This window comes from Geotrypetes seraphini, chromosome 2 (genome assembly GCF_902459505.1).
Source record: "Geotrypetes seraphini chromosome 2, aGeoSer1.1, whole genome shotgun sequence".
Lineage (NCBI taxonomy): Eukaryota > Metazoa > Chordata > Amphibia > Gymnophiona > Dermophiidae > Geotrypetes > Geotrypetes seraphini.
Window position 1 is genome coordinate 363,329,098 of NC_047085.1, and position 24,084 is coordinate 363,353,181.

General features: G+C 41.9%; 1 protein-coding gene across 1 annotated transcript in view; it reads left to right on the forward strand.

Moving 5' to 3' along the window:
• The window catches only part of ITGA9 (integrin subunit alpha 9), a 589,864-nt gene that overhangs the window by 120,418 nt on the left and 445,362 nt on the right, over positions 1-24,084 (forward strand). The window contains exons 8-10 of the mRNA XM_033930560.1: positions 9,053-9,121; positions 9,868-10,005; positions 22,976-23,081. Coding sequence (XP_033786451.1) covers positions 9,053-9,121; positions 9,868-10,005; positions 22,976-23,081 — 313 coding nt within the window. The remainder of the gene's footprint in view (positions 1-9,052; positions 9,122-9,867; positions 10,006-22,975; positions 23,082-24,084) is intronic.

The window sequence follows — 24,084 nt, forward strand, 5'->3', positions numbered from 1 at the left end:
TGCAATCCAGACAAGACCCAGCATTAAATATCTGGGTTTAACTTAACCATCAATGCTCAATAATAATTTTTTTTTAAAATTCTCACCACCAGCTGAGTATAGATAAGCATTTTTTTTAGGGGGGGAGTGGGTATGTGATGGGGCAAAGACTTGTCAATTGCTTCCTCTTCCCTCCAGTTCAGTCACAGGAGGTGGTGATTCCTTGGGCAGGAGCCATGAACCCAGGCTCCTTTTAGAACCCTGCAATCAGTGAAACAGACTCCTACATTAATGCTTTTGAATTGTACTGTAGAAAACAAAATGCAAAAGGGTGTAAAAAAACATTTGCAAGGTACTGTGTGCTTGTGCCAAAATATCTATAATGAAAGGGGAAGTTGTCTAGAAGTAATCCCTTCTGCATTCTCCCTAACAAAATGGTAATTTTCAGTCTGAAGTAGATGGTGAGCTAGTGTACCTTGAAAATGGTTCTCTATTGCCACTGTACACATCTGTTGTTTTTTAAACTTTTAATATTTTATTCTAAGCATATAACAACATGGCAGCAACTTCACAAAGCTTGAATTCTTTAATAAGCAAGCTAGTCAAGGTTTTCATCATACCATTATTATCCAGTACATGACTTTTTCCTCAAACACAGTTCCCCCTACCCCAATGACAGGTTTCACTGTCCCTCAACCCCTCACCCAAAATGGGATATAAACTACAAGTAGGAGTCATTGGGGAAATATGGCATGGAGCAAAGGGGGGTAAGAATCTGTTTTATGTTAGCTCTGAAGTAGGTGGTCTACTGTTTGTCAGAAAATGGATACTTCTAGCAGCAGTACAGAGCCCCCTTCAGGATGAAAGGGTTCACCTGGATGGGAATCCTGCTACCTGGAAGATACCACCATGTCCAGACAAGAGGTAGTAAGTATTCCCATGGTAATTGACATGTCAAAATCCTTAATGAGGATCTTTGATATTTCAGTCACCCAAGGGAGTGACGTGTCACCAGTCAGTAGACTCCTGAATGGTGATCAGCAGATCTGTTAATTTGGATCTTTGTATTTCTAAGGTAACAATAAATATTTACTTAACTGTGCACTGTATTATTTTTCCATAAGTTGTCAAATATATATTACATTAGTATGGCAAGCCTTGTGACCTGACTGCATGCATTAGAAGCATATGGGGGGAGGGTAATTCTGTAATTAGGCAACTCCAATTAGGTTCCCAGAGGGCCAGTGATATCTATAGATCAGTGGTCTCAAACTCATGGCCCGGGTGTCACATGCGGCCCGCCAGGTACTATTTTGAGGCCCTCTGTATGTTTATCATAACTACAAAAGTAAAATAAAACAGTTTCTTGATCATATGTCTCTTTAGCCATAAATTACAATATTATTACTAAGACTTAGCCAAAAGGAAAGATTTATAAACTATAAAGAGTTTTACCTCATGCAAAATTGTCATTTCTTTAATAAGACATTAACTATTTTTTCTTAGGCCCTCTAAGTACCTACAAATCCAAAATGTGGCCCTGCAAAGGGTTCGAGTTCGAGACCACTGCTCTAGATAGATATATTTGGGGTAGCAATGGAGGGAAGGGGGGGGAACCAATTAACATTTTCATATATCATAACCACTCCCCCCCCCCACTTTTAAATTATCAATATAAGACACCAAGGTTTACTATGTGTAATGAAACTCTCCCCTTTCAACTAGTTTCAGCTACTGGCCCCTCTTACAACACTACTACTGGTTTTCTGTTCTGGGTGACGGGGAACGAGGCTGGAAGAAACAGTGTGTCAGACAAAGTCAGCGTTGCCAGTGCCTCTTCTAAAACTGTACCGGCCGATATTCAGACCAGTGCCTGGTTAACTTGCCATATATAGTTGGCACAGCTGCTTTTCTGCAATTAGCTAGTTAGTAGATTGAATATCATCACTAATTGGCAAAGCTGGTGCTCTGCCTTAACTCCGCTTCCAGCCTGCTCATAACTTAACTGGTTAGGGGATGGCTAGTTACTAGAGAAATTCAGAGACACTACGCAGTTAAGTGCCACCGAATACTGGTGGCTGGCTTACTCAGAGAGGTGTAACTGGGCAGAAGCCTCTCCTGCCTGGCTAAACTCTTTTGAATATTGACCCCTAAAAAAGCAGTCACCTCTTTTGGAAATATAGATAGCAATACAGTGTTCCCCCTTGAATTCGCGGTCCCGGTCATTCGCGGTATTTTACGACCGTGAATGACCGGGCAGAGGAGAGGGCAGCTAGAGAGGCAGAAGAGGGCAGCCGGAGCGTGTCAAAGCAGCTCCTGATTGGTGAGGCCCGACTTTAGTACAGGAAGAGGCGGTCCGAGCATACCGCGAGTGATTTCCTTCACTCGCCAGAGCTCCGGCTGCCCTCTCCTGTCTCTCCGGCTGCCCTCTCCTGTCTCCCCTGCTAAAAACCGTATTTGCGGTTTTTCAACATTTGCGGGGGTTCCTGGAACAGAACCCCCGCGAATATCGGGGGAGTACTGTATATTGTGTGGCATGCGGACAGAGAGGAAATCTCTTTGTCATTCATCCTGATTTACAACAAATCCTTTCTCACTTTTGCAGCAGTTCACATCAGACAAAGTTTTTCTGCTTGTCCTAGCAATATCATACCATTACATAAACCATGATACCAGCTGTTAGCTTGGGAAGAGCAGTGTTAATTGTGGCGTGCAGCTGGTCTGGTTTCAGGCTCTTATCACACCACAGAAAGGAAGTGAAGCTCTTTAAACTTCATAGTAATATGGGAGCACTGCTTACCCGCAAAATCACATGAGCTTGGCTTCAAGCAGGAGGAAAACTGAAATGAATTTTTGGAGATGGATAATTGTGATTGCTTAAGTTACTAATGTTGCTTACCATCCTTGTGCCATAGTTTTATAAACTTTACTTTTTAAATTAACTTTATTAACAAAACAAAGAAGATTGAACTGTACAATCATAGGCCAGTTCCATATGCAGATGGAATGGAGCATAATATTTATTGGCCTGTACAAGTCTGAATCCATGTTAGGAGTGTCTGAAGCAAGGTTTTGCCTAATTTGAACATCTAGCCCCTGCTAATACTGACCACTTTGTCCAGTAGCAGCATCCTTTCATGTCGGTGCTGGCCTCCATTAGCTATGGTAATAATTACTTCCAGACTTGTAGGTTGAAACATTCCCAAACATTTGCTTTCGAAATGTCCTAGAAGAAAGGTTTCATCAGAAAGGCAGTGATTGCAGGGTGGTAGTTGATACAGATCTGTATCACCTACCACCGGACATAATAAAATTATTCGGTTCTACTGCCCTGTAATCACTGCCTCGCTCAGTTTTTTGTTATCTGTAGTGCTACATGTGACGCTGCTTTATCCTTCTTTTTTCATCATTTCAACAGAAAGAGGCAACAAAGCCTCAAAGATTGTGGACATTTTATTATTATTTTTTAAAATCTTTATTAATTTTCAAAACTAATACAAAGTGTATTGTGGGACATTATTTTTGAAGCAGATCCACAAGTCATTACCTACTTTAGAAAGCTATTATTTTCATGTGGCTGTGTGTATAAATTAATGTTCATTAAGCGTAGCGCCATTTAGAAACGTCGGTGGTTTACAAACAATTCAGTCAGTGATTTTAGAGAGCATAGTTTGAGTGGGGCTAAAATCTATACATCTCTTCCTCATTTTACAAGGGATATACCCATATATGGGGAAATATTAATGAATCAAAGCAAAATAATAGCTCCTGACAGTACATGCTTTTAACCTGCATTTTTTTTTATAGGATGTTTGTTGATGATCAGGATTGAGTTTAACAAAATCTTGTTTGTGTGTGAGGGAGCTTTAAGCTAGGGGCCTGAAAGTTAATTGGGGAGTGGAGTGGAAGGCTGAAGGTATGCTGTGTACCTTTTGTAACAGCTCTGATGTGTAGAAGGGTATTTGTGATATGATGCTCAAGTCTGAATTGATAATAGTAATAATAATAATTTTATTTCTTATATACCGCCATACCATAAGTTCAAAGCGGTTTACAACAAGTTACATACAATGAGAATAAAAGATGTTTACAACAAGAAGTAAGAGATGTTTACAAGAGGAAGTAAGAGATGTTTACAATAAGATACATACAATGAGTGTATGAGATGTAAGGGGAATAGAAAAAGTACTTTCTGGGATACAAATTGCAAATGAAAGGGAACCAAGATGGTCTGAATCAAAAGGAAGTATCTAGTCAGAGATTGGGGTGTAGGGGAAAACAATTTGGGTGGAATACCTTTACAAATGGGAAGAAGGATGAGTTAATCTAAAATCAAGAGAATTGGGGATTGGGATGAGGATAGCTGAGGGGGATTGGGCAAGATTTGGGAATTAGAATTTGTTAAAGAGACGGGTCTTCAGTGATTTTCTGAAGTCGGCATAAGAAGTGGCCTCGAGAATGGGTTTTACGAGCCATGTGTTCAATTTGGCTGCCTGGAATGATAACATTCTGTCTAGGAACTTCTTGTAAAGACATGATTTCAGGGATGGGTAACTAAAGAGATTTATTCTGTGAGAGCTCTTATTAGAGCTGTTGAGAATGAATTGAGAGGCGAGGTAAGTTGGTAGCATTCCAAAGATAGCTTTGTAGCTGATGCAGGAAAACTTGAAGAGTATTCTGGATTCTACCGGTAACCAGTGGAGTATCTGGAAGTATGGGGTGATATGTTCCCATTTTTTTAAATCAAAGATGAGCCGGACCGCAGTGTTCTGAATTAATCTCAGCTTGTTAAGTGTCTTCTTATAAGCTCCCAGCTATGTAATGTTGCAGTGATCCAGCGTACTCAAGATGGATGATTGTACAAGTAATCGAAAGGATGAATCATCAAAGTATTTTTTAATGGTGCGGAGCTTCCATAGTACTGATATACTTTTTTTGAACATTAAATCTGTATGCTTTTCCAAGGTTAGGTGTTTGTCAAGGGTGACTCCTAGTATTTTTATAGTTTGGTCAATTTCATAATCACGGCCATTCACGTGAATCGTGTTGTCTTTTATCTTTTCATTGAGAGATGCCAGGAAAAATTTAGTTTTTTCTGTGTTCAGTTTTAGTTTGAAGGCCATCATCCAATGCTCCATTTACTTTAGGGTGTTGGTTAAGAGATTAATAAAGTCTGACGACAGACAGGTTAGTGGTAGCACTAGAGTAATGTCGTCAACGTAAATATAAAAGTTGAGTTTTAGGCTTTGTAGCAGGTGTCCCAATGTGATAAGGTAGATGTTAAATAGGGTCGGAGATAGGGGGAAGCCCTGGGGCAACCCGCAGTTGTTTTTCCAGCTGAAGGAAAATTTGTCTTCTTTGAATACCTGATAGGATCTGAACTCGAGGAATTCCTGGAACCAGTTGTAAGCGTTTTCTGTGATGCCTAAGGATTCTAAACAGTTCATTAAGATGGTGTGATCTACTAGGTCGAAGGCAGAACTTAGGTCCAGTTGTAGAATCATTGCACTGGTGCCTTGACTGAGAAGGGAATGTAGGTGGTTTAGGAGTGAGGCCATAATTGTTTCAGTGCTGAAGCCTGATTGGTTGTTCTGCAGAAGGATGAATTTGTCTAGGTAGGTATTTAGTTCAGCGTTTACCAGGCCTTCCATTAATTTAGCAGCAAGAGGGATGTTTGCGACAGGTCTAAAATTGGCTATGTTATTGGATGTTTCTTTGGTGTTCTTTTTAATAGGAGTTATTACAATTTGACTCAAGTCCTCTGGAAACTTGCCAATGGATAGTTGTAGGTTGATCCAGTCTAGTAGTTTGGCTTTGAAGTTGATAGGGACCGCTTTCATCATGTTTGGGGGGCAGGGGTCCAGTTTGCAGTATGATTTGGCGTACTTGTTGTAGAGCTTATTGACGGTTTGTCAGTCAATCTCTTTGATTAGGTCTTACCTTGGTTCCCTTCTCTTACCGCCCTGCTGCTGCTGCTGCTAAACCCGACAGGAAATCTTCTTTCCGACATCAATTCTGACATCGGAGAGGACGTTCTAGGCCAGCCAATCTCTGCCTGGCTGGCCCAGAACGTCCTCTCCAACGTCAGAATTGACGTCGGAAAGAAGATTTCCTGTCGGGTTTAGCAGCAGCAGCAGCAGGGCGGTAAGAGCAGGGGAAAGCAAGGAGGGAGGCTTTTTTTTTTGCCGGCAAAGAGGGAAGGAGGTGGTCAGGCAAGCAGGCTGGCCTTGGCCAGGGAGGGAAGGAGGGAGAGAGGTAGACAGGCAGACAGACTGGCTTTGGGGGTGGGGGTGGGGGTGGGACAAAGTGTGGAAGGCAGTGAGAGGGACATAGGAAAAAGACATAGGAAGGGGCACTAAGGACATGGGAAGGAGGCAAGGAGGCACTAAGGACATGGGAATGAGGCACTGGGGGCACTAAGGACATGGAAAGGAGGCACTGGGGGCACTAAAGGCATGGGAAGGAGGCACTGGGGGTACTAAACATAGAAACATAGAATATGACGGCAGAAAAGGGCTATAGCCCATCAAGTCTGCCCACGCTAATGACCCACCCCCAGACTTCACCCTGCTAGAGATCCCACATGCATATCCCATTTCTTTTTAAAATCGAGCACGCTGCTAGCGCTAATCACCTGCAGTGGAAGTTCATTCCAATGATCGACCACCCTTTCGGTGAAGAAATACTTCCTGGTGTCACCATGAAATTACCCGCCTTTGATTTTCAGCGGATGACCTCTTGTGGTCGAAGGTCCTTTGAGTAAGAAGATATTGTCTTCCACCTCGATGCGGCCCGTGATATATTTAAACATCTCAATCATGTCCCCCCTCTCTCTACGTTCCTCGAGCGAGTATAGCTGCTGGGAAGGAAAGAGGGAGGGAATAGAAAGGGACAATTGTTGGGCCTGAGTGCAGAAAGAAAGAAATGAAAGGATACACAGACAGAAGGAAACGCAACCAGACTCATGAAATCACCAGACAGCAAAGGTAGAAAAAATGATTTTATTTTCAATTTAGTGATCAAAACGTGTCAGTTTTGAGAAATTATATCTGCTGTCTATATTTAGCATTATATTTGTCTATTTTTCTATAGTTACTTAGGTGACCGAGCTCGCGGAGATGGGGCGGAAACGGGGGTTTTAAATTTTAGTCCTAGTAGTGTGCCGTCCACAAAATAATTATTTTATTTCTGCTGGTCCACGGGTGTAAAAAGGTTGAAAAACACTGGTTTAGCGGACAAATCAAGCTGCCTAAATAGTAGTCCTATCTTTGCCCATTCTAATTTAAATGATCATCGCTGAATATCGACTTAACCGGTTAAGTTATAGCTGGTCAATAAACACCACATATTCAAATGCCAGTCACTTGAAATGACCCAGCATTGGCTGTATGGGCCAGGGGTTGGCAATGAGGGGTGCAATCCAGTAGGGTTTTCAAGATTTCCCCAGTGAATATGCATGAGATCTATTTGCATGCACTGCTTCCATTGTATGCAAATAGATCTCATGCATATTCTTTGGGGAAATCCTGAAAACCAGATTGGATTGCGGCCCTCGTTCCCTACCCCTGATCTGGGCTCACCGCCAACTATGGGACTTAGGCCCTCTTTTATTAAGGTGCGCTAAGCGTTTTAGCGCATGTTTATCGTGCGCTAAATCAACGCATGCTAAACCATAACACAACCATAGGATAACATGCATGCGTTAGCATTTATCGAATGATTAGTGCGTGCTAAAAAGCATAGCACACCTTAGTGAAAGAGGGGGTTAGGCAGGCTGCCTCCTGTGGTTATCGGGCCCAATATATTTAAGAATATGATATGAATAATTCCAGTGCTGATGCAAGAGTATTGGATCCCTGGGGTGAACGTTCAGCCTTGCGCTCCCCACTCAATTAGGCACCTCCAACGCCACAATGTTTAAGAGGTGTGGAATGTTACCTACAGCAATCTTATTTTACATCCTCTTCTTTCCTGCTAGCTCCAGTTATTTTCAGACCTCATGGCGTGGCCGTTAGATCAGTGATATTGCCACGCTTAGTAAACTGAGGCAAGAGAATTACTTGATGGTGCACAGTCTTGTGAAAACTTTCTTCTAGTCTTTAAAAAGACTTTTTATATGCCTGATTGCAAAAGATGGACAATATTATTGACAACAGTTCTTCAAGAGTGCTTTTGCCAGCTTTATGACCTGTACAAAGTATTGTAGGCAGAGCTGCAAAAACCTTAGAAAACAAATAAATAATCAGACTCCTGAAGCAGGCCCTTTTGGGCTGAAACACTATCGTGTCGAGTCAGTGCCATGCTGTCTAATAAAGGAGATCGAGCACCAACCAGTCACCTTCTTGGTTTGTTTTCTTGTTGTTATTATACAGCCTCATCGTGACAGAATATTTATGATGAGTGTGTTTATGTAAGACTAAGGGCCTGTTTTACAAAACCGCGCTACCGGCTGCTGCGCGGTAACGGCCCCGAAGCCCATAGAGATTTAAAGGGCTTTGGGGCTGTTGCTGCACGGCAGCCACTAGCGCAGCTTTGTAAAACAGGCTGTAAATAATAGAGAAATAAAGAGAAAATAACAGAGAAATAAAGAAAAAAAGAAACACAACTGATGGTTTTTGGGTTTTTTTTTTCTGATGACTGTATTAAGGAGCAGAACAGATACAATCCGTGAAACAGTGTGTTACAGAAAATTGACTGCATATGGCTCCGGTCTCTGAGGCTTTTTTCCCCTAATTTATGCAGTGAGATGGTAAATTGCAGTGTCTGATCTTACTAAGGGACTTCTCAACTTATGAGTGGGATTATTTGGACTGCTTGGTCAGACAACAATTTTTGTTGAGTTTGTGTATGTGCCAGAGGAGCTCCAAATGTGTAAACCTTGACATGTCTATACTCAGCGCATTGGTGAGTTAAATCCTGAGCTGAAATCCTAACATTTTATTTGGAGTTCATTGTAGGTGCAGAATGGAACGGATTTGATGTCTTCATGCACTCTAGTCATGTGACTGTTCTGTGACACTGCAACATTAACCTTATTTTCTCTGATGCTTATTCTTTTTTCATGTTTTTAAAGGTTTATATTTTCAAAACTGACAAGCGATCTGGGTCTTTAATAAAGATTTTCCAGGCGTCAGGTAAAAAGGTGAGCCATTAGTACCATCTTTATATGCAGTGATGTTGCTTTGATGATATGGAAAATACAGAGGGACTTGTTTCGTCGAAAAAATACAGAACGGTAAAAGTGGAAAACTCACTGAACTAAGTGTATAGCCCTCGATGGAGATTGCCCCAACTTTGTTGGTTGTGCTGAGAACCTTTCAACAACCCCTCGTAGAGCTTCATCGTTATCTTGATGGGCAGATTGGATGGGCTGTATAGTCTTTATCTGCCATCATTTTCTCTGTTTCTGTATTTCTACAGAATTACTGTATTTCTTTTGGCATTTCTTTCCTTGTGTCACTGCTGAAACTTGACTCCTGGTAGTCAGGTCATATTGCATGCTATTAGCTGCATTATTCTTCAGTCCTAGGATGGAAATCAGATCTTTACCTCTCTTTACACTTTGACCAGACTGGACTCTACAGGGACAGTTCTGTAAGTGGGCATCTCCATATAGGCACCCTGAGGACATATAGTGAGAACCTAGTTTATTGTAGCACCTCCAGACTCCATTTTAGAATGCTGGTGCTTCGATCCATAGATCTGATGTAACTGCAGTCATGTACATGAGGCAGAGATGTTAATTTTTGAAACCCCTCAGTCCTACAAAATGAAAAATGTACTTGTTATTGGACCCTGCTAGGGTAAAAAAAAAAATAAAAAAAGTAGATGTGATGTTCCTGTTTGGGCAGATACTGAACACTCTGTTGTGACTCGGCTTGGTTACAGATGGGCTCTTACTTTGGCTCCTCCTTATGTGCAGTTGATCTGAACTCCGACGGCCTTTCAGACTTGTTGGTTGGGGCACCCATGTATTCCGAGGTGAGGGATGAAGGACAAGTCACCGTCTACATCAACAAAGGCAATGTAAGTATTTTTTTTATTTATTTACTTCACAGATTTATATTCTGTCTAAACACTAGGCGGGTTGCAATAAAAGCAATCTCTACACATCAACATCAATTAAAGACAAAACAAAAACTTATGAAACCTGTAGACAGGCTGAAAAATCCATCTACCCTTTAAATACAGTCCCCACCCCCCAATATTCAGCATTATTTAACTGGCCAGAAATGACTCCTGGCTGGTTAAATAGCATTGCTAATTGCTGATATTCAGTGGGAGATGTGAATGTAAGTATTTGTGATTAGTGGCTAGCTGATAGCTGGTTATGTTGCAAATATTCATTCACTGTCTAAGTTTAATGGCTAAATCTGGCCACATAAATAGCAGATCCAAACAAAAACAAAACTGTGGAAACAAACAATGTTTAAAATTTTCTTTATTTCTTCAAAAAATACTTAGAACACTGTCCACATTAGTAAAGAATGGACCCAACACGGGCCGTGTTTGGGTAAAATACCTTCCTCAGGGGTCCTAAAGCACTGGCATGAAACAATAATGATAATGAATGTCCAATAATTAAAAAAATTGAATGTAAATAGAGTAATGTGTGCAAAGACAAATGGTACCAACCAAGTGGTATTACAAGGGAAATAAGAAGATAACAGAAATGAAGAAGATATAGACAAGATCCCAAATTGGAAGACCAAAGATAAAGTGAAGTTCAGTTGGTTGAGAATAGTTAGAACAGGTGAGACCAAAAAGGGGACAAACAGGCATGCAAAACAGGCATGCAAAACAGGAACGCTTGGTTGAACACAGAGCCTACAGAGATAATACTGACCGCATACATATCAATGGTGTAGTTAGCCTTGTGGAACCAAAAAAGGAAAAAAAATGGAGCCAAAAGGAAGAAAGCTAAAAAAAAAGTCTCTCGTGTGGCACCTTGTCGAAGGCTTTTTGGAAGTCAAGGTAAATGATGTCTATAGATTCCCCTTTATCCACCTGGCTGTTCACTCCCTCAAAGAAGTACAATAAGTTTGTGAGGCATGACCTACCCTTACAGAAGCCATGTTGACTTGGTTTTAGCTGCCCATTTTTTTCGATGTGCTCACAGATGCCGTCTTTAATCAGTGCCTCCATCATCTTTCCCGGGACTGAGGTCAGGCTCACCGGCTTGTAGTTTCCCGGGTCCCCCCTTGCGCCCTTTTTGAAGATGGGCGTGACATTTGCTATTTTCCAATCCTCCGGGATCTCTCCGGTTTTTAAGGATAGGTTGCATATCTGTCGAAGTGGCTCCGCTATTACGTCTTTTAGTTCCTTGAGTACCCTTGGGTGAATGCCATCCGGACCCGGCGATTTGTCGCTCTTTAGTCTGTCAATCTGCTTGAGTACATCCTCTTGGCTTACCTCTAAATCGACCAGCTTATCTTCTTGGAGATCGTAATAGGAGACCAAGAAGATAAGCTGGTCGATTTAGAGGTAAGCCAAGAGGATGTACTCAAGCAGATTGACAGACTAAAGAGCGACAAATCGCCGGGTCTGGATGGCATTCACCCAAGGGTACTCAAGGAACTAAAAGACGTAATAGCGGAGCCACTTCGACAGATATGCAACCTATCCTTAAAAACCGGAGAGATCCCGGAGGATTGGAAAATAGCAAATGTCACGCCCATCTTCAAAAAGGGCGCAAGGGGGGACCCGGGAAACTACAGGCCGGTGAGCCTGACCTCAGTCCCGGGAAAGATGATGGAGGCACTGATTAAAGACGGCATCTGTGAGCACATCGAAAAAAATGGGCAGCTAAAACCAAGTCAACATGGCTTCTGTAAGGGTAGGTCATGCCTCACAAACTTATTGTACTTCTTTGAGGGAGTGAACAGCCAGGTGGATAAAGGGGAATCTATAGACATCATTTACCTTGACTTCCAAAAAGCCTTCGACAAGGTGCCACACGAGAGACTGCTTAAAAAGATATGGAACCACGGGGTACAAGGGGAGGTCCACCGATGGATCAAAAACTGGCTGTCAAACAGGAAGCAGAGGGTTGGCGTAAAGGGCCACTACTCAGACTGGAAAGGGGTCACGAGCGGAGTTCCGCAGGGGTCGGTGCTGGGACCGCTCTTGTTCAATATCTACATAAATGACCTAGAGGCGGGAACTAAGTGTGAAGTCATTAAATTTGCAGATGACACCAAACTATACAGCAGGGCTCAAACCAAGGAAGACTGCGAGGATCTCCAAAAGGATCTAACGCAGCTGGAAAAGTGGGCCGAAAAATGGCAGATGAGCTTCAACGTGGGGAAATGCAAGGTCATGCACGTGGGGAAAAAGAACCCGATGTTCACATACAAAATGGGGGGAACACCACTAGGGGTTAGTAACCTGGAGAGAGACCTGGGAGTGATGGTAGACGCAACACTGAAGGCATCGGCGCAATGCGCCACAGCCTCTAGGAAAGCAAACAGAATGCTGGGTATCATTAAGAAGGGTATTACAACCAGGACGAAGGAAGTTATCATGCCGCTGTATCGTGCAATGGTACGGCCGCATCTGGAGTACTGTGTCCAGTACTGGTTGCCGTACCTCAAGAAAGACATGGCGGTACTTGAGGGAGTACAAAGAAGAGCAACCAAACTGATAAGGGGAATGGAAAATCTCCCATATACCGACAGATTGAAGCAGTTGGGACTTTTCTCCCTGGAGAAGCGAAGACTTAGAGGAGACATGATAGAAACCTTCAAGATCCTGAAGGGCATAGAAAAAGTAGACAGGGACAGATTTTTCAAACTAAGGGGCACCACAAGCACAAGGGGGCATTGGGGGAAATTGAAAGGGGACAGGTTTAGAACAAACGCTAGGAAGTACTTTTTCACTCAGAGGGTGGTAGATACATGGAACGCGCTCCCAGAGGCTGTTGTAGACAAGAAAACACTAAATGGTTTCAAAGAAGGTTTGGATAGATTCCTAGAAGAAAAAGGGATTGGGGGGTATAGATAGGTATAGACCATTGCTCAGTCAATGGGCCTGATGGGCCGCCGCGGGAGCGGACCGCTGAGCAGGATGGACCTATGGTCTGCCTCAGCGGAGGCAACTTCTTATGTTCTTATGTTCTTAAAAAGATCTGTCTATTTGAAATGGTAATAACTACAAGGAGCCCATCACAGCAGGCCTATCTTTAGATGCTATTAACTTAACCAGTTAGCACAGAATGTTGACTTAGCCACCTAAGTTAATAGCGGCCAAAAAGCCCTGGATATTCAATGCTGGTCACAGAGAACGGCCTGACATTGACTAACCAGGCTCAATGCTGATCATGGGACTTAGCCAGGCTGCCTCCCGGGGTCTGAATATAGACCCCAGTATGCAGTGCCGTAGTAAGGGTGAGCGGTGCCTGGAGCGATGGCGCCCCTTCTCTGCGCACGTTCCCCCCTTCCCTTTCCCTGTAACTTTTTAACTTCTCCAGTGTGAGCAGCATGCCCATGTCGGTATCGGCTCGCCCTTTGATGTCACTTCCTAGGTGCGGCGTCCCAAAAGTGACGCCAGAGAGAGTGCCGATGCCGACATGGGCTGCAACCTCATGCCGGGGAAGTAGAAAACGTATGGGGAAAGGCAAGGGGGGGGCGCATGCGGCAAGGAGGGGGGAGGCGGAGAGGAGGAGGATTAGCAGTTACTCAGGTGACAGGTAGCAAGAGCGGTAGCAGGGGAAGAATGAAAGCAGAGATTGCAAGCAAGGGAAAGGTTACAGCTTTGATATTTTACTGAATAATTATCCCCTGAGTTCCGGAGTGTCTTGGAAAGATTCAAGATCTTTGATGGTACTTTCTGAAGTCAATGGTCACCATTTTGCTCTTTATAACTGCTATGGAAGAAGAGGAAAATTCTGTTAAAAGTGAGCCATTCATCCCACTCTGAGAAGAGGTTCAAGGCTGAGTTAATTGTAGTCGGTGAAAGAGGTGAGACCCAAGCTTTGACGGAACCAATTCACCAAGTCCTTCCTTTAGTGATATGGATGGTTTAGCAAAAAGTGTTTTGTATGTTGAAGATTTTAGCCTCATGCTTCCTGTTACGTTTTTTTTAGCCTGGACCAAAATATTGTATTCAGGCTTGCGTGGCACTGCTGGCTTTAGTAAGATGGCTTAGGCGTTGTGGAGAGCAGGTGTGGCACATTGGCAGGGCAGTTTTCTAAAGCCACTTATCTTTGTAAATGGCTATTTAAAAATTTCTTGCCCTGTATGAGTGTAAATCATTGTGTTCTTCCAACTTTCAAACACATTAAAAGAAGAAGACGCTCCTTGAAACTATCAGCAGATGGACAACAAACTGTAGAAAGTGTATTTACATGCAACATCTATTAATCTATGGATTCTGCTGATGGAGAACATGGTCAAGGTGGAGTTTAATACAGCAAGTCAAGTTCCTTCAGGAGAGCTCGATGAAAAGTTATTAGCCGTGTAGGCCAGGTTCTGACTCGGCATAGCTTATCTTGTGATCTTTGTGCACATGGAAGCCACAAGGTTTCACAGGGTGCTTGATAGGCTTCATCTTTTCTTTATAGAATACGAGGGCTCTTCAAAAAGGTTTCCGCGCGTTCAATATTTTCGGGGGAAATGGTCGGGGCGGCTCAACTTGCAGGTAGCAGGAGAGCTGTTATGCTGTGGTGAAGATGGCTGCTGAGCATACAGTTTGCACCAAAGAGGAACGAAAAAAAAGTGATGTAATTTGCTTTTTGAGATATTTAGTGTTAAAAAAATAAAAGCCCAGAAACATTTGAAGATCACTCATTACTTACATAGCTGGCACATGCGGGCCTTTGTGCTTAGGTGCAGTTACACCAGCCATAGAGGTACATATCTTAGCGCACATAAATGTGAGTTCTGCCCTGCTGTCAGATATATACTATGCAAGATGGCCTAGGCTCTATAAATGGAGCCTGAAGTTAGGCGCCTAGATTGGCGCACCTAGCGATCTAGCTTAATTTTTTAATTGGCTTAAGTGGCACCCTTAATGAGCAATGGTGACCTCGTAATTGTCAAAAATTTAAATTAATGGATGGTAGGTACCCAAGTCGGTAGGTGCCCACCCCAAGGCATCTACTAGAAAGTTGGCATGGTTAGGGGCGCATTGTGGGTAGATCTTAGGGTAGATTTGCATCTAGGTGTCTAGACTGGACTTAGGCAACAGTATTTAGGCCAACCCCCCCAGCATAAATAGGGAGCATGGAAGATGTTGATGCCTCCCAATGCGTAAATCCAATTTGGGCGCCTCTAAGCACGATTCTATAAATCGCTCCTAACTGAAGATTTATGAGCACTATGAACTGCGTTCCTTGGCGCCTTTTGTAGAATCAGGGCCAATATGTGTATATTTACAGAATAACGCCTAGCTGGAATGTTTGGCATATTTGCACTTTTGAGCTAATATTTTAAACACTGACATGCATAACAGGCATACAAATGTTAGCACCTGTTTTATGGAGTTGTACCCATATTGCTTTGGTTAGAAAAGATTGCTCCAGAGAATCATAGATGCGAGTGTCTGCTGTTCTCTTAGGCAGTTTTCTGTGTCAGAATTATTTACCCGTAGATTTTATATCCATGTAGGTGGCTTGACACTTGTCCTTGCAATCTTTGAGCACATATTTACAGATGTTTTGTCTTGCATTTTTTAATAGCTTGGAACAGGGATGAACTGGTATCTTCCTTCAACTCTACTATATTTCTATGAATTACCTAAAAAGAAGGGGGTGGGAGTGGGGAGAGAGAATAGGAGCAAGCTGGAGTGGTTTTGAGAAAAGGTTGGAAAATTTTTGATGAGAAGCTCTTTCACAAATTGTTTAGCTGCTTTCTGAAGATGTGTGTGCAAGGTACTCACCTATTTTATCATCTTTTTGCTATCATCTGTGAGCACTTGTACATATTTTATTCAGTCAAATACATGCCATTCAGAATACTCCAGTTCTGTCCATTTGGGAAGTGAAGCTGTACTGTTGGTGTTTCTTGCTGATGTGCCATATTTTTTCAGTTAAACTCCACTGTTAGTATAAAGGAAACAATGAGTCTTCTCTATTTACTCTTTTTCAGTTGTTTTCATAGTAGAAGATTTATTCTATTTATTTGCTCAATTATTTAGCCCGTCCTCCCAAAGGAGCCCAGTTCGGGTTACAAAGTACATCCACAATATAATCGAGACAGGACAGAGATGACTTAATTTACACTATAGACATGACAAAAAATATATCTACTAAGCAGCTCTGGTGAGAGTAGATGGTGTGGGTGCGTTGACTCTGAGGGCATTTCTGGGTGCATGTCCTTAAGGCGCTGGGTTTGTGAAGAGGAAGGTTTTCACCCTTGATACTTTTTATGAACTGCTTTGATCATAGGTGTAGTTTGGGGGGGGGGGGGGTTTGCCAGCATCTTTTCCCCCAAATACTTCAGCCTCTGATATGAACTTGCTCCCTTCCCCACACCAAATAAAGCAAGAAAACTACACCAATAGAAATGGCTGAGTAGTAGGGAAATATCCAAAGTACAAGATTTATTTATTCATTGGTATTTATTAACCATCTTACTGAAGTGAACCACCCAAGGCGGTGTACAGCGGATACAGCATAAAAATTTATAATTCTGCTAACAGCATTAGCAATAAAATTGAGCATATGCTTCCGTGACTGATTTGTGTAATATTTAGTGCTAACTTACAAATGAGGCAGAGACTTTTGGTGGGTGGATGAATCTCATTAAGTCCGCTTTGATGTTTTTCCACAGAGTATGAACTGTTTTCCCACATGTGCTGGGGACAATTTATATAGTGGTTTAGGATCTGATTCAAAGAGCCAGGTCTTGCATTTGGAGACATTTTTATAATTTTTGGGGTCAGGTTTTCCAAGCAGCTGTAATTTCTTAGCGATGTTAAAGAGGCAACAATGACATTTGTTTACTACTCTAAGTAGAAGCTTTACTCACAGTACATTAGTCATCCATCCAGTGCCTAAAGCTAACCGTGGGTTTGCTGTGAGCATATTTAGTTGTCAAGAGGCTGTTGAAAGGGACAAAAAGAGCTGTTCCATTGACTCACAAAGTCACTGCTTTACAGTCAAACCTTGGTTTACGAGCATTTCGTTCTTAAACCATGCTTGTAATCCAAAACACTCGAATATCAAAGCGAATTTCCCCATAAGAAATAATGGAAACTCAGATGATTTGTTCCACAACCCCAAAACTTTAATGCAAAATACTATACGTACTTGTATTGCAAGACCTCATTCATTTAGAACAGTCACACTTTCGCAGCGTCAGAGAGAGAAGAACCATCGGCTCAGTTGTGATGTGTGTATACTGTATGTACTTGTATTGCAAGACATTGCTTGTATATCAAGTTAAAATTTAACAAAATGTTTTGCTTGTCTTGCAAAACACTGGCAAACCAAGTTACTTGCAATCCAAGGTTTTACTGTATTTTTTTCCCTGCATCAATTATTTTTGGGGAAAGAAAGCTTTAAGACACCAGAAGTCTTGTATGCTGTGCCGAAACCTGAACCCACAAATTTCATGTGAGTCCAAACTTTGGGGTGGGATGAAGTCTCTCAACTTATTTATGTATTTAATATTCTATATTGCCTGCAAGCCTTTGAGGCAGCATACATTCAGGTACACTAGGTATGGCAGATGGCTGAAGAAACGCCATCGCAGGACTGTCACTGAAGCAATTCCTTTCTTCTTAAAGATGAAATATTTAAAGATTTAGCTCATACCTTTTTCAGTAGTAGCTCAAGGTGAGTTAAACTGAGTATTTCCCTGTCCTCAGGCAACGGAAGCGTAAGTGACTTGCCCAAGGTCATAAGAAGCAGCAGTGGGATTTGAACCAGGCTTTCCTGGATATCAGCCCAGTAATAACTAGGGCTGTGGAGTTGGTAGACAAATCATTCAACTCCGACTCCTCAATTTCTGGTACCCACGACTCCAACTCCAGGTACCCAAAATTGTTTCCGACTCTTCAACTCCAACTCCGACTCCACAGCCATGGTAATAACTCCTCCATGCATACTGAGTGGAACCTGGTTCAATATCCAGTACACCTGAATGTAACTCACTAGAAACTACTAATGAAAAACATTAAGGAATAATTTGATTGTTCACTCCTATTTTTTTTTTAATGTTTCCTGGAAAGTTGACTGTCAATGTACAGAATAACATGATGTCTTCTGAGCAAACTCTTACTATTCAAAACCAAATTGGTGTCTCTGTAGCAGTGTCTCTCAAACTTTTTTTTAGCTCTGGCACATTAAACGGAGCAAATGTTTTTTGCGGTACATTATAAAATTGCAAAACCAGCAAAAAATTAAATTTGAGAGTTATTTAAAGTTCTTTAAGCTATGTATGGATAACTATAACAACGGTGAAACTAACACCCTCTTTTACAAAACCGCTTTAGCGGTTTTTAGCACAGGCCAGCATGCTGAATGCTCTTTATTGCTCCCGACACTCATAGGAGCTCTATGAGTGTCTGGAGCAGCGCAGAGCATTTAACGTGCTGGCCTGTACTAAAAACCACTATTGTGGTTTTTTTTTTAACAAGGGGGGGGATAAAGTAGATAGAATTACTAATCAATGCGATGGATGTGCTTGTTTTTGAGTGCAAATTAACTCAAAATAAGACTCGATTAGTCGACAAGCAAACAGTCATTCTCTTTTTTTCAATTTAATTTCTGTCAGAGCTGAAAATCCAAGTTTGCAAAGAAAAGAACATCTAAATGATAACAAAGCCTTGATTGCTTTGTTGCTGAAGTTATTTTATTTTATTTATTCAATTTTCTATACCGTTCTCCCAGGGGAGTTCAGAACGGTTTACATGAATTTATTCAGGTACTCAAGCATTTTTCCCTGTCTATCCCGGTGGACTCACAATCTATCTAGTGTACCTGAGGCAATGGGGGGATTAAGTGACTTGCCCAGGGTCACAAGGAGCAGCGTGGGTTTGAACCCACAACCCCAGGATGCTGAGGCTGTAGTTTTAACCACTGCGCCACACTTAGGATAATTACTGCATAAAAAATAAAAACAAAAGCAAATTACTTGCTGTTAGTTTTCAAGGACCAATCACATTAAAAAATGATGCTTGTGTGGGTGGTTGTATCCTTACGCACACAGACACTCATGACATTGACAGACTCTTGTGTACGCGATGTACTTGTCATCTATTCTAGTGTATAATTATGAAGTGAATTTTTGAAAATAAAGTAAAATTCTGCAATCTCTCAATGCACACTGTGCCGTGGCACCCAGTTTGAGAGACACTGCTCTGTAGGCACCTCTAACTCTGTTTTACTTCCATTGCTTTCAGCTTGTGCTTCTCAGCCCTATCCTAGAGGCAGAGCAGGATTAAAGCATAGGCAAACTAGGCATGGGCCTAGGGCCCAAATATTTAGGAGGGGCCCTCTCAAATGTGTAAGACGAGGCAGAGTTTTGCCCTGGTTCATTAGCTTCTGCCACAGAGAAGAGAATCAGGAGGGCGCAGAGCCATTGTTCACCAAAGAGGTCTGTCTATTCTTCCTCACTCCCTGAGTACTGCCTTGTAGTCAGCAGGGGGAGCCAGCGAGCAGGGCCTCTTACCTGCCAGTTTTCCTCTGTAGTCAGAATCATTCAAGGCTCCATTTGTGGGAGCTTTAAAATATATTTAAATTACAACGAGGGACCCCAACAAACCTATTTAATCCCGCCCTGCCTAGAGGCACACCTAGCCAATTAGATTTCCAGGATTACTGCATTTGCAGTAATCCTGTAGATTTCCAGGATTACTGCAAATGCAAGCAATGTCTCACTTCGGCTCACCACACAATTGTTTCCCACATACTCATCTTTATAGGACCCCCAGTGACCCCTGAAGAAGACTTTTTGTCGAAACGCGGACCGTGTTGGGTCCTGTATCCCTAGCGGACTAGGTCCTTTAAGGCTCTTATGTGGTTGATTTATTTTTATGTGGATGGAATTATTTTATGTAGATGATTTCAGTGTAGCTTTGGAACTTTGACACTTTCAAATAAAGTCCATTTAGGAACATCGTCACTCCACAGAGTTTTTTTTGGTTTTCTCTGGATTTTCTTCTTTGTGGATATTTCGGGGTCAATTCCTTTTGTTTTTCACAGCTTCAGTCTAGGCACGATTCCTGCCACTTCACCGCTAGTATTATAGAGACACACATTTGCCTATGTGTCTTTATAAAATAGGCATTACGTGGCCTTTAGATGTAGCTGACCTTTTATAGAATTACCCTCTTAGTGAATCAACATCATCCATTAGGAATTTCCATTTGCATGGAGCAAGGCTTGTAGTTTTTAACATGATGGAGGATTATTTATGCCAAAAGAAACCAGTTCAGCAATGGTTCACTTCAAACCATAAAGATACCGGTAGTTTTCTGCCTTGGCTGTTCTGCCCCATCCCCCCTTCTCTATTTTGGAATTATTGTTGCACAGTTCATTGTAGAGTTCCCTCTCCCCCTGGTTGATGACAGTGTAGAGCAAGTCTTGTCCAAGACTCCAAGGAGATGTTGAACAATAGAAGCTTAAGACCTCCCAGAGTTTTATTTAGCTCTTTCTGGGACCTTAAGACTTTTCTCAGTTCCATACTGCAGTTTCTGCCTTAAGGCGCACACACATGTGCTTACTACAATTTTCCTGTTCCTCAGAGGTCGGAGTGCAGGACAGTTGGCTGCATTTCAAACACTGCTGATGTCATGATCTAGTTTTAAATAAATCATACATTGCCTGGTGCTGAAACCTAAATGGAACGTATGGCCTGCCACCACAGGGTACCTTGATTGCTCTTCATTTTCCCTCCTCCTCATGCCAGACTCAGCAGCATAGAGGAAATAAGCTCTCAAGGCCCTCGTCTACCACTTACTGGTAATAGTGCTATATGTGAAAGGTTAGGACTGGATCCTCTTCCGCTGTGTTGTATGTACTGCACCAGGCTACATAGGCCCATAGATGTCAAATCTGAAAATCAGTTGCTTGAGTACCTGAGTGTAAAAAACTGCTTAGATAACCTTGATAGGCGGTATATAAAAAAAAACAACAACACCTAATAATAATAATAATAATGTAGCACTTAAGTTGTGCCCTAATGTTTAGAGCCAGGCCTCTAGAAATGCTTAATTGATCCTCAGATGCACCACTCCTCGTTCAAACTTTATCATAACGTTAAGCTTGAGGTGCAAAATCTTCCCTGGATCAATTTGTATTATAATTCATAATGACTTTAAATATTATTTATATAAACTACATATAAGTTAATTATTCAAGTGTTCTAAAGTGCTAACATTTAAAGAAATATTTAGTCAAAAAGACTTAGCTTTAATTGTGTGGTCGTTGTAGGGACTTCTTGTGCCAACATGTTTCGCGATAAAACGCTTTTTCAAGGCTGGGTCCCTAATCATATAATGCCATCGATCTTAACCGCTAACTTTTTACCATGTTGGCACAAGAAGTCCCTACAACGACCACACAATTAAAGCTAAGTCTTTTCGACTAAATATTTCTTTAAATGTTAGCACTTTAGAACACTTGAATAATTAACTTATATGTAGTTTATATAAATAATATTTAAAGTCATTATGAATTATAATACAAATTGATCCAGGGAAGATTTTGCACCTCAAGCTTAACGTTATGATAAAGTTTGAACGAGGAGTGGTGCATCTGAGGATCAATTAAGCATTTCTGGAGGCCTGGTTCTGAATTGAATATGGCTTGGTTGTTATCTTTATTGAATGAATGCTTTATAAAGATTGAGTGTGCTTACTGATTATAGCTAATGTTTAGAGCAGCAGACTGAGAACCAGGGAAACCAGGTTTCAAATCCCATTGTGGCTCCTTGTGATCTTGGGCAAGCCACTTAACCTTCCGTTATCTCAGGCACGAACTTAGATGGTGAGCCCTCCAGGGACAGGAAAATAGTTCTTGGACCTTGAGCTATAACTGGAAAAGGCCTGAGCTGATCCAAATTCCTCCACTCACACGGCATGACAGGCCAGAGTAATAATGGGATGCATATGAGCAGTGTGGGAAAAAATACGGAGGGTCTTCCTACTCGCTCAACTGCAGGAGCTGCTCCTTTAGCTCCCTGATCTAGAGCCAGAGCGGTAGCCAGACCCGGGGATATAAAAGTAGTCTGTGACACTGCAGAGGGTGCAGCTGTGATAACCATAGGCTTAAATTCCTCTCGGCATCTGCTAATAGTATATAAGTGAATGAAGATTTACAATGCAATTGTACTACTTCTGGTGTAAGATAACGGCTTTTAACACAGAATCACAATTTTTTTTAAAAAAAAGCAATCTACAAATCCAGGCAAAATATGAATGCACTGTACCTTATATCAGTGGTTCCCAACCCTGTCCTGGTGGACCACCAGGCCAATCGGGTTTTCAGGATAGCCCTAATGAATATGCACGGAGCAGATTTGCATGCCTGTCACTTCCATTATTTGCAAATCTCTCTCATGCATATTTATTAGGGCTAGCTTGAAAATCTGATTGGCCTGGTGGTTCTCCAGGACAGGGTTGGGAACCACACTGCCTTATATTATTTGACAGAAAATGCAACAGAAGTGGCACGATACAGTATATACTTTCAGTATGCCCTGTATCAGCTTTTGTTTCCATTAAAAACTACTTTACTTTAATTTCCCGTAGGTTGAACAGTTTCTGAGCAGATTCTTTTTATACAGCAAGTCTTTATTATATGTCAGAACTATTTAAAACGATTTGGAAACTGTACAGTGTCTGTTCAGAAACCTAGAGGAAGGGCTGCGTTTGTTTTTTTTTCCAGAAAACCCACCCATTTGCCTCCTGGTGCCCTGGGCAGGGTTAAAAGTCACCATTGTGGCCAGGTGTTTCCTGAGATGTTTGCTGAGACCCAGCTCTGTTGCCAGCAGGCAGACCTCGGAACCTTGTGACACTTTTTCCTCAGCCTCTTCCATTTCCCTTTTGCTAGGGAGTCCTGGAACAGCAGCTCCTTCTGAGTGGTGACGATGCCTACAACGCCCACTTTGGGGAGAGCATGGCCTCCTTGGGGGACATCGACGATGATGGATTCCCAGGTCAGTGCATTTTCGTTCTCCAGTGGGCGGCAGACGCCAGTTTTATTTGATTATAAATATAGACTTGTTGTTGTCTGGGCCCAGGGCTTCATTAATTCACTAGAGTTCTTTACAGCAAATCAAGAAACCATGCCTCTTATTCTGTATAGACAGATTTGCTTATTTGCATCATAAAACTTGTTCTGGTTTTTGTTGTTGTTAAGACTTGTTTTGCAAGCATAATCGATTCATAGACAGTGATGGAAAATTGATACAATTAAAGCACAAGAAAATGTCAGTGGACATTTATAATCTAGATTTATAAGAGTGAGTTAGTACACAGTTATATGTCACGGGAACTGGAAAGCTAAGCCCTTCCCATGCCTTATCAGGTGAAGCCACCCAAGGGATGATGCATTTTCTGTAGTTATCAGCATATCAGCTGGTAACACAAAAGGATGAAGGAAGGAAGTATTCCCATTTTTTTTTGATGCTGAAAGCATTTTCTGTTTCTTCTCACCCATCCATTTTGACAATAACATTTGGCAGGGACATTTTCAATATGACATCCAAATCTGAGTTTTGTGGAAGATGCACAAAAATCCGGTAATGAACATGACCCTTTTCGAAACAGAGCCACGTCTCTCTTTTTGTTTTGAAAATGTCCATTTCTCAGATGTGCTTGTTCTCGGTGTATATTATCTTTTTGAACCATTTTCGAAAAGAAAAGCACACTAAACAAGCCATTGGGATGTAGGAGGGGCCAGCAGTTTTAGTAGACTGACCACGTAGACATTGCAGCAGAGCAGTGGGGCACTGCAGTGAACTTCACATAAAAAGGTCCAGGTACATATCTTACCATAATCACCCCTTATAGTGTATGGGGAGACTTCCAAAACCCACTCTTAACCTACTGCACCCATCTGTACATTACACCAATAGCCCTTATACCTGCAGGTGACACCTACGTGTAGGTACAGTGGGATTAGGAAGGGGTTTGCAAGGCTCACAAATTGCAGCATAA